An 11,703-nucleotide genomic window follows, 5' to 3' on the forward strand; every position below is an offset into this window, starting at 1 on the left:
TGTAACAGTAATGTTGAAGTGTGAAAATCCATCAAAAGAATAACAGGATCTTTAGCAATAAAGTTCACTGTTACATTTGATTTAGTTTCCGGATCATTAGCGGAGATTTCAAATCCCAGCTCAAGCTTTGGCCATTCTCTGTCTGTCTTACAGAGAAATTGAGGGAAGGGACTCAAATAAAGAAAGCTACTAGACAGTGTGTGAGGCAGGAGGCAGAGAAGGGAAGTACTCAGACACAACATGTAGGGGAGAAAGAAGAAAAAGATAATAAACAGATAATAAGAAGTGGTGGGTTTCTTAAATGTGTATATTTTAATGCTAGGAGCATTGTAAGAAACGTGGATGAGCTTAAAGCCTGGATTGACACCTGGAAGTATGATGTTGTGGCGATTAGTGAAACCTGGTTGCATGATGGCTGTGATTGCAAACTAAATATTCCAGGATTTTGTTGCTTCAGGTGTGATAGAATTGGAGGGGCAAGAGGTGGAGGTGTTGCATTGCTTGTCAGGGAAGATATTACAGCAGTGCTTTGGCAGGATAGATTAGAGGGCTCGTCTAGGGAGGCTATTTGGGTGGAACTGAGAAATGGGAAAGGTGTAGCAACACTTATAGGGGTGTATTATAGACCGCCTAATGGGGAGAGAGAATTGGAAGAGCAAATATGGTACAAGGTAGTGATTGTGGGAGATTTCAATTTTCCACACATAGACTGGGCAACACATTCTGTAAAAGGGCTGGATGGTTTGGAGTTGTAAAATGTGTGCAGGATAGTTTTTGCAGCAATACATAGAGTTACCTATTAGAGAAGGGGCAGTGCTGGACCTCCTGTTAGGAAATTAGACAGGTCAGGTGGCGGAGGTATGTGTTGGGGAGCACTTCGGGTCCAGTGATCACAATACCATTAGTTTCAATATAATTATGGAGAAGGTCAGAACTGGACCAAGGGTTGAGATTTTTGATTGGAGAAAGGCTAACTCTGAGGAGATGCGAAAGGATTTAAAAGGAGTGAATTGGAACATTTTGTTTCATGGGAAGGATGTAGTAGAGAAATGGAGGACATTTAAAGGTGACATTTTAAGAGTACAGAATCTTTATGTCCCTGTTCGGTTGAAAGGAAAGAGTAATAATTGGAAAGAGCCATGGTTTTCAAGGGAAATTGGACACTTGGTTCGGAAAAAGAGAGAGATCTTCAATAATTATAGGCAGCATGGAGTAATTGAGGTGCTTGAGGAGTATAAAGAATGTAAAAATAATCTTAAGAAAGAAATTAGAAAAGCTAAAAGAAGATATGAGGTTGCTTTGGCAAGTAAGGTGGAAGTAAATCCAAAGGGTTTCTACAGCTATATTAATAGCAAAAGGATAATGAGGGATAAAATTGGTCCATTAGAGAGTCAGATTGGACAGCTATCCGCAGAGCCAAAAGAGATGGGGGAGATTATTGAACAATTTATTTTCGTCGGTATTCACCAAGGAGAAGGATATTGAATTATGTGAGGTAAGGGATACAAGTTGAGTAGCTATGGAAACTATGGGGATCAAAGTAGAGGAAGTACTGACCCTTTTGAAAAATATAAAAGTGTCCAGGTCCTAACAGGATATTCCCTAAGACATTGAGGGAAGATAGTGTAGAAATCGCAGGGGCTATGACAGAAATATTTCAAATGTCATTAGAGAAGGGAATGGTGCCGGAGGATTGGCGTACTGCGCATGTTGTTCCATTGTTTAAAAAGTGTTCTAAGAGTAAACCTAGCAATTATAGACCTGTTAGTTTGACGTCAGTGGTGGGCAAATTTATGGAAAGGAAAGTGGGCCACCCTCCCCTTCCCCCCCCCCCAGCTTTTTCGCACCCGGGGTTTTGCCTGCGACTCCCCGGCAGAGGTTTTATGCGGCCATCAAGGAGGCATCAAGACTGTGGCGGTGAGACCTCGCGATGATGGGGCCACTGGGGAGGTGAGGAGGGAGAGTGGGGGGGTTTGAGGGAGAGGAGGAGGTAGGGAGGATAGTTGCCTCGTCTACACTCCCTCTCTCGCCTGCGCCCTCTCTACCCCCTCCCTCTCCACCCTCCTTCCTCTCCCTCCCTCGCCCTCTCCCTCATTACCCCCCCCCCCCCCACACTCTACCCCCCCTCTCCCTCTCTCTCCCTCTCTACCCCCCCCCCCCCCCTCTCCCTCCTCTTTTCTCCCCCCTTTCCCCCCTCTCCCTCCCTCTCCCCCCCTCCCCCTCCCCCTCTCCCCCTCCCTCTCCCTCTCTCTACCCCCCCCCTCTCCCTCTCTACCCCCCCCCTCCCTCTCCCTCTCTACCCCCTCCCTCTCCACCCCCCCTCCCTCTCCCTCTCCACCGCCCCTCCCCCTCTCCCTCTCCACCCCCCTCCCTCTCCCTCTCCACCCCCCCTCCCTCTCCCACCCCCCCCTCCCTCTCCACCACCCGTCCCTCTCTACCTCCCTCTCTACCTCCCTCTCTACCTCCCTCTCTACCTCCCTCTCTACCTCCCTCTCTACCTCCCTCTCTACCTCCCTCTCTACCTCCCTCTCTACCTCCCTCTCTACCTCCCTCTCTACTTTCCCTCTCTACCTCCCTCTCTACTTCCCCTCCCTCTGTAGGGATGGAAGAGCAGGAGGGAGTGCTGGGGGGTGAGGAGAAATGAACCGCACCTGCACAGTTGGGGACTATGCGTGAGTGGTGGAATATTGCATTGGGGGAAGGGGTTGTGTTGGGGGAACGGGTGAGTGGTAGAATATTGGGTAGGAGAAGGCGCACTTTGTTTAATATTTCTATAAATATTGTATATCTAAATAGGAATGTGGTGCCCAGATCTCTGGAACTCCCTGTTTCCTTGTCATGCACATTTAAATATTTTTCAACCGCAACATGTCATTTTTTTCCCCTTCATTTCCATATAAATATTTACTCCCAAATCTTAAAAGTCAAGAGAAAATATCAAAAAAAGTATCAGGGGAAGACATGCAATTGATCAATATGATTGTTGTACGGTTTAAGACATAGGAAGTGTGTTGGAAAGAACTGCAGATGTTGGTTTAAAACGAAGATAGACACAAAATGGTGGAGTTACTCAGCAGAACAGGCAGTATCTCTGGAGAGAAGGAATGGAAGAGACCCTTCTTCGGACACTTAAGACAGGAAGCTCACTGTATTTCGTTGGCAATTTTGAGATCAGGAAAATTGCTGTCTTTGGCGACTGTCGGGCAAATTCGTTCTGTGTCTTTTGATTCAGATTTAATTTTAATTGTCATTGTCAGTGTACAGTACAGAGACAACAAAATGCATTTAGCATCTCCCTGGAAGAGCGACATAGCAAATAATTTGAATAAATAATAATAAGTGTCCGGGGGGGTGGTGATTGGCAGTCACCGAGGTACGTTGTTGAGTAGAGTGACAGCCGCCGGGAAGAAGCTGTTCCTCGACCTGCTGGTTCGGCAACGGAGAGACCTGTTGCGCCTCCCGGATGGTAGGAGGGTAAACAGTCCATGGTTGGGGTGAGAGCAGTCCTTGGCGATGCTGAGCGCCCTCCGCAGACAACGCTTGCTTTGGACAGACTCAATGGAGGGAAGCGAGGAACTGGTGATGCGTTGGGCAATTTTCACCACCCTCTGCAATGCCTTCCGGTCGGAGACAGAGCAGTTGCCATACCATACTGTGATGCAGTTGGTAAGGATGCTCTCGATGGTGCAGCGGTAGAATTTCATCAGGATCTGAGGAGACAGATGGACCTTCTTCAGTCTCCTCAGGAAGAAGAGACGCTGGTGAGCCTTCTTGATCAGAGTTGAGGTATTGTGGGTCCAAGAGAGGTCATCGGAGATGTTGACTCCCAGGAACCTGAAGCTAGAAACACGTTCCACCTCCGTCCCGTTAATGTGGATGGGGGTGTGCGTGCCGCCTCTGGACTTCCTGAAGTCTACAATGAGCTCCTTGGTCTTCTTGGAGTTAAGGGCCAGGTTGTTGTCAGCGCACCATGCTGCAAAGTGCTGGACCTCCTCCCTGTAGGCCGACTCATCGTTGTTGCTGATGAGGCCAATCACCGTTGTATCATCTGCATACTTGATGATGGTGTTAGTACCATGTACAGGTGTGCAGTCGTAGGTGAAGAGGGAGTAGAGGAGGGGGCTCAGCACACAGCCCTGTGGAACGCCGGTGTTCAGGGTGAGGGTTGAAGAGGTGTGCTTGTCTAACCTAACAGACTGGGGTCTGGTGGTTAGAAAGTCCAGTATCTAGTTGCAGAGGGAGGGGTCGATGCCCAGGTTACCGAGTTTGGTGATCAGTTTTGATGGTATAATGGTGTGTTCGATGAACAGCTGTAATCGATGAACAGCATTCTTACGCAAGTGTCTCTGTTGTCGAGGTGGGAGAGGGCGGAGTGAAGTGCCGTTGAGATGGCATCCTCCGTACTCTTGTTCTTGCAGTAGGCAAACTGATAGGGGTCCAGTGTGGGGGGTAGGCAGCTTTTGAGGTGTGCCAGGACCAGCCTCTCGAAGCACTTGGTGATGATGGGGGTAAGTGCAACTGGGCGGAAGTCGTTGAGGCTTGCCGCAGTGGAGTGTTTTGGCACTGGCACGATGGAGGTGGTTTTAAGGCAAGTGGGGACAACTGCTTGGGCAAGTGACAGGTTGAAGATGTCAGTCCAGACGTCTGTCAGGTGCGCAGCACAGGCCCTGAGCACGGGCCCGGGGATGCCGTCAGGGCCAGAAGCTTTACGTGCATTAGTCCTACTCAGTGCCACGTATACGTCGTAGGGGGTGAGTGTGAGGGGTTGGCGATCGGCAGGTAGCACAGCCTTGATGGCTGTCTCTAGATTGACCCTGTCGAAGCGGCCATAGAAGTGATTAAGCTCCTCAAGGAGCTTAATCTGATTGTATAAAAAGTACTGATTGTATAAAATGATGTAAGAAGCAACAAAAAACAGAAGGATAAAACTTCAGAATTTCAAAAATATACATTATTTATAATATAATGTACAGGAAATACAATTGGTACATGTCTTTTCTCTTCATTGTACCATCAAATTAACACATTCTCTTAAAATGCATCGGTGACACTGTTATCAAACATACTTATTGTGCAGCCTTCTTGTTTATTTCAGGTAGAAGATCTCAACCGCGTCCAGGATCCTACAACAAATGACCACAGTACACATCACGGAGAGTATGAGGAGTCCTTGTATTTTCTTTCTCTTTGTGTCAGATTACAAATGCAGAAACTACGCAATGGCCTGTGTTACTGCAGAAGATGTAACACCTTCCCTCTTTACCTCTTCCCTCGCTCAGTATTTGGCCACAAACACTCATTCACCCATTGTACATTCATTTTAGCATTTTTGTGTACCTTCCATTTAATGTATATCCTGTTCTAGCTTTGACAGCCTTCTTCACTGACCACAGCACCACCAACTGTCCTGTCAAGTCAAGTCAAGTTTATTTGTCACATACACATACGAGATGTGCAGTGAAATGAAAGTGGCAATCCACAAACTTGTCATCCACAAACTTACTAATATTATCTCCTGCATTGACATCCAAGTTGTTAATATACATCAAACTATAAGGGCCCCAGCATCAATCCCTGCAGTACTCCACCTCAGCTTCCTGCCACATTCACAGACTTCCAATCAGAAAAAATATCCTTCCACCACTACCCTCAGCCTCCTATCATCAAGCCAATTTTAGATCTAACTAGACTAAGTGGGACCCGTTGAGTCCCTTTATCACCCCAATGCAATATTCCACCACTAAGCCATAGCCCCCAACTGCCCATGATCGGCTGATGGTCCCGCACTAATGGCAGAAGTTAAGTTAAAGTTAATAACTTTGCATTTAATATTTCCATTACCTCGCCATCTTTCTTCCTACTCCTATCCTCCTCCATTCCCCCTCATCCCTCGGCACTCCGCCCCCCTCTTCTTGACACTCCCGCTTCTTTCACCTGGGAGACAGGGAGAGGGAGGGAGAGATGGAGGGAGAGAGAAGGGGATGGAAAGAAAGAAGCAGGGTGAGGGAGAGAGAGGGAGGGAGGAAGGCAGGAGGGAGAGATGGAGGGAGGGAGGGAGGGAGAGGGAGGGGGGAGCGAGAAAGGGAGGAAGAGAAAGAGATGGAGAGGGAGAAAAAGAGAGAGGGAGGGAATAAGAGAGGGTGGGAGGGAGAGAGAGGGAGGGAAAGAAAGGTGGAGGGGAGGAGAGGGAGGGAAAGGGGGAGGGAGAGAGAGAAAGGTGGGGGGAGGGAAGGAGAGAGAGAGGGATGGAGGGAGGGAGACAGGGAGGGAGGGAGGGAGGGAGAGTGAGTGAGAGGCAGAGAGAGAGGGATGGAAAGAAAGGGAGGGAGAGTGAGGGGTGTATCAGTTTTACAGTGAATAGAGAGGGGTAGAGGGGCAGGGAAAAGAGTGGATAGAGGGAGTAGTTGAGAGGAAGGGAGGGGTGGTAGAGATGGAAGTAGAGAGGGAGGGAGTGGGAGTGAGGGAGGGAAGGAGGGCTCATCCCCGACCCCGGACCCAGGTTCGTCCTTGGTTCCATCCCAGGCCGCGGCTTCTTTCTCGGCCCCGGTCACGGCCCCATCCCAAGCCCTGGGCTCGACCCTCACTTCAGCTCCAGCTGCAGGCTCGGCTCGTCTTCAGCCCAGGCCCAGTCCCCGGGCTCGGCCCACGGCACCACCCGCCCCACCCGACTGCCGCCACTCCTTCACCGCAACGCCAGTGGTGACCTCCAGACGACCGACAGTGGACAGTGGTTCCGGCGACACCCTTTCTTGACTGACAGGAGAAGAAACCAATCCGTGTGGCAGCGACTGACAGGGAAGGAGACCAATCTGCGGAAGCGCAGTTTTTAAGATTTTCAAACCTTAATAACCGTTGCAATATACCATCGATCGGAACAAAACTTGTCGCACTTGAGCACAGGAGAATGGTAAGGTGGCGAAAAATCGTAGTGCTGTCGTGTACCGTTTTTGCGTAAATAGAAAAACCGCGCAAACCGGAACAGCACAAGATCAGAGTTTTAGTTATGTATAGATTAGCTAGCTCACCTTAACCTTTTGAACCAGGCTACCATGCATAATCTTATCAAATGCCTTTCTAAAATCCACATAGTCAAAATCCACTGCATGCATTCATTTACTTACCTCCTCAAAATATAAGCAAATTAGTGAGATAGAATTTCTCCTTAACAAAGCTATGTTGACACCTGATCAGTCCCTGCCTTTCAAAATGGACATAAATTATTTCCTTTAGGATCTTCTCCAATAAATTTTCAATCACTGATGTAAGGCTCACTAGCCTGTTGTTATCTACTGAATCACTGCTGTCCTTCTTTGATAAAGGAACAACATTAACTTTCCTCCAGCCTTGTGGCACGTCGTCTGTGACTAAAAAAAATGCAGGATCCCAGCTATCTCCTCCCTTGCTTCCTATAGCAACTGGGGATAGATATCATCCTGTCCTTGAATTGAAAGATACAGCATGGAAATGGGTCCTTCGGATCACCATGTCTACACTGACCATCGATCAATTGTTCACATTAGTTCTGTGTTATCCTACTTTCTTATCCATTCTCTACATACTGGGGGCAATTTACAGAGGCCAATCAACCTACAAACCCGCATGTCTTTGGGATATGGGATGAAACCGGAGCACTCGGAGGAAACTCACGGAGTCACAGAGAGAACGTGAACTCCACACAGACAGCACCCAGCGTCAGGATTGAACCCATGTCTCTAGCACTGTGAGGCAGCATCTCTACCTGCTGTGCCACACCTAACACGGCCTCTTCCTTAAAAGTAATAAGTTATCCACGTTCTTCTCCTAGAACACATTATCTTCCATGGTGGTGCATGCATAGTTGGCTGAGAAACGTATTCCTGGCATGATGATCAGTGATATAGGCCTGCAGTGTGTCCACATTCTGACTAGGAACAATGGAGATTTACTCCAGTTTTCCATACGATCCCCAGAGATCTTGGTTGATTTTGGGACATTATTGATGAGTAGTTGGCTCATACATCAGTCACAGTTATAGCCTTATTCCCATATTGTGTGGTCTCTGCTGTTGGAGAAATACAGGTTAAAAGGATATGGAAAAGCAGAGGTCAACATTGTGACTGGATTTATACCCAGTGACAATGAAGGACAGATGATTTGTTTCCAAATCAGGAAGACCTGTAGCTTGGAGGAGAATTTACAGGTGGTGGTTCCAGCTGTTGTGTTTTTCTTAGTCTGAGAGGTCATGGATTTAGGAAATGTCGTTAAAACGTGTTAATAACTGCAAAGCATTTTGTGAATGCTACACATTGCAACCTCTGTCAAGAATGTGTCATCGAGGATCCCCACCATCTGGGCTTTGGCCTCTTTTCACTGGTACTATGGGGCAGGAGGTGCAGAAACCTGAAGTCCCACACCACCAGGTTCAGGAACAGCTGCATTCGTACAACTATCAGGTTCTTGAACAAATTTGCACTATCCTAAACCTACCTCAACAACACAACTCCCCGAACCACCTTTTGTATTACCGTGGACATGTTTATTTTTCTAATTGTGTTTCTTTACACTTTCATTTCTATGTGCAGAATTTTAAGTGTAATTTATGTATAATATATGTTTTTGTGTCTTTGTCTGACTCTTTGTCTGATGTATGTGCCTGTGGCTGCTGCAAGCAAGATTTTCATTCACCGTACCTCACCATATTTGTACACATACCCAACTTAACTTTTTTAGTCTTTGCTGCATGCCTTATATTTGGAGGGGGTTCAAATTGAGTTAAATGTTATGCAGTCATCAGTGAGCATCCCCACTTCTGACCGTTCAAAATATGGTCATCGATGAAGCAGGTGAAGATAGTACTAGAATCTGCCCTGACAAAGTCTGTCGTGATGAAGTCAAGGGCACAGCCCAGTCCGTCACGCAAATCAGCCCCTCCCACCCCTCATTGACTCCATCTACACTTCATGCTGCCTCGGGAAAGCAGCCAACATAATCAAGGACCACTTACAACCCAGTGATTCTCCCCACTTCCATCGGTCAGGAGATGCAAAAGCTTGAAAGCAACTACCACCAGCTTCAAGAATAGCTTTATTTGCATCTTTCACACGGTTCTGATAAAGGGCATAACTTAGGTCCTTTCACATGTTTGAAATTCTTTCTGCTTGCCAAATATGAAATCTCTTTCCAAGGCATCTTTCCTGATTTGCAATCCTCATTCTTTGCATTGCCTACGTGGAGAGATTTTTATAATTAAACAGGTGTGACGATAACTGTGTGGGATATCTGAAGAAGTGTCTCAGTGGAATTGCTTTGAATTTGTATAATTATATGAAAATTCTAGGCGGAGGGGGTGTGGGGAGGAGGTGGTTGTGCATGAGGAATGGTGTTATACTGAGCACAAAAATAAACTTCAAATTGCCAAAAACTAAATCTCAACATTGGTGTCCTCAAATTCGGGCTTACTGATCTACCATAAAATTAATCATTCCAACATCATGTGAAATGTCAAGTGAAGGTTATGTGCTCTCCTCTCCTAGTGGAGGATGGATCCACTAATGGTGATACTTTGTGAATTTCTTCAAATCCTTGAAATAAAAACAGAAAATGCTATTTATATCTGCAGGTCGGGTGCGTCTGTGGAGAGAGAACTAGAGTTAACCTTACATGTTGATAACTACATCAGGATTAATGAAAATTCCAATGAAGTGTCCTTGACCTGAAACATTGTGTAAAATAAATTACATTTTCACATTTATGCAACATGTTGAGCATGGGTTTCTGATTATTATATTGTATCATTTTATTTCAGGCCATATGGTTTTCAAGGTTCCCAGCGTGGTTGGAGTTAGATTGGGGAATGTTAAAGTGGTGAAGACGACACGGGATCTGAAGGAGAAACATTAATCTAATTATTAACAACATTTAAATTCTTTTTTTATTCTATAAAAAATCTATAGTGAAAATCCTATAATATAAAGCTTATATCTCTGGAATGTGTTATTCTGAGAGCCTGGCCATATTGCACCTTGAACAAAAAGCTCAAAGTTTAACCCCTTGGTACCTGCTTGTATGGTAGTTAACCCCTTGGTACCTGCTTGTATGGTGTTGGTACCTGCTTGTATGGTAGTTAAAGAATGGAATATTATGTAAGAATCCTGGGTGGATATATATGGTAAAGTTTAGATTAGATTAAGATTAGATAAATTGGAAAAACATATCTATATTACTAAAAGTCTGATCTTGATCGCTTTTGGCTCGCTGTGGTGTGATTTCCGAGAGAACGCCCCCCCACCCACCCCCACACTGGCGAGCAATATTGGAGTTGGTGGAGAGGTGGAATATTGCGTTGGTGACCAGCCCTCCCGTGTGATGCTGGGACCCTAACGGGTCCCACTTAGTCTAGTATACTTATATAGTATACAATATATATAAGCATCTAGATAAACAGGGTCTGTTTAGGAACAGTCAACATGGATTTGTGCCTGGAAGGTCATGTTTGACTAATCTTCTTGAATTTTTTGAAGAGGTTACTAGGGAAATTGACGAGGGTAAAGCAGTGGATGTTGTCTATATGGACTTTAGTAAGGCCTTTGACAAGGTTCCTCATGGAAGGTTGGTTAAGAAGGTTCAACTGTTGGGTATAAATGCAGGAATAGCAAGATGGATTCAACAGTGGCTGAATGGGAGAAGCCAGAGGGTAATGGTGGATGGCTGTTTATCGGGTTGGAGGCAGGTGACTAGTGGGGTGCCTCAGAGATCTGTGTTGGGTCCTTTGTTGTTTGTCATGTACATCAATGATCTGGATGAAGGTGTGGTAAATTGGATTAGTAAGTATGCAGATGATACCAAGATAGGGGGTGTTGTGGATAATGAAGAGGATTTCCAAAGTCTACAGAGTGATTTAGGCCATTTGGAAAAATGGGCTGAAAGATGGCAGATGGAGTTTAATGCTGATAAATGTGAGGTGCTACACCTTGGCAGGACAAATCAAAATAGGACGTACATGGTAAATGGTAGGGAATTGAAGAATACAGTTGAACAGAGGGATCTGGGTATAACCGTGCATAGTTCCTTGAAGGTGGAATCTCATATAGATAGGGTGGTAAAGAAAGCTTTTGGTATGCTAGCCTTTATAAATCAGAGCATTGAGTATAGAAGCTGGGATGTAATGTTAAAATTGTACAAGGCATTGGTGAGACCAAATCTGGAGTATGGTGTACAATTTTGGTCGCCAAATTATAGGAAGGATGTCAACAAAATAGAGAGAGTACAGAGGAGATTTACTAGAATGTTGCCTGGGTTTCAACAACTAAGTTACAGAGATAGGTTGAATAAGTTAGGTCTTTATTCTCTGGAGCGCAGAAGGTTAAGGGGGGACCTGATAGAGGTCTTTAAAATGATGAGAGGGATAGACAGAGTTGATGTGGACAAGCTTTTCCCTTTGAGAATAGGGAAGATTCAAACAAGAGGACATGACTTCAGAATTAAGGGACAGAAGTTTAGGGGTAATATGAGGGGGAACTTCTTTACGCAGAGAGTGGTGGCGGTGTGGAATGAGCTCCTAGTGGAAGTGGTGGAGGCAGGTTCATTGGTATCATTTAAAAATAAATTGGATAGGCATATAGATGAGAAGGGAATGGAGGGTTATGGTACGAGTGCAGGCAGGTGGGACTAAGGGGAAAAAAATTTGTTCGGCATGGACTTGTAGGGCCGAGATGGCCTGTTTCC

The 11,703-nt window shown here is 45.8% G+C and overlaps 1 protein-coding gene across 4 annotated transcripts in view; it reads left to right on the plus strand.

Annotated features, from left to right (window-relative positions):
- The window catches only part of fam120b (family with sequence similarity 120B), a 94,528-nt gene extending 84,793 nt beyond the window's left edge, over positions 1 to 9,735 (plus strand). For 3 of the 4 annotated variants that reach the window (XM_055639251.1, XM_055639254.1, XM_055639255.1), the window contains 2 exons: positions 5,078 to 5,157; positions 9,599 to 9,735. In XM_055639251.1, coding sequence (XP_055495226.1) covers positions 5,078 to 5,136 — 59 coding nt within the window. In that variant the 3' untranslated portion in view covers positions 5,137 to 5,157; positions 9,599 to 9,735. The remainder of the gene's footprint in view (positions 1 to 5,077; positions 5,158 to 9,598) is intronic. The other variant, XM_055639252.1, reaches the window with a different exon arrangement.
- The last annotated feature ends 1,968 nt before the right edge of the window (positions 9,736 to 11,703 follow it).

Source organism: Leucoraja erinacea, chromosome 8 (assembly GCF_028641065.1).
Source record: "Leucoraja erinacea ecotype New England chromosome 8, Leri_hhj_1, whole genome shotgun sequence".
Classification (NCBI taxonomy): Eukaryota; Metazoa; Chordata; class Chondrichthyes; order Rajiformes; family Rajidae; genus Leucoraja; species Leucoraja erinaceus.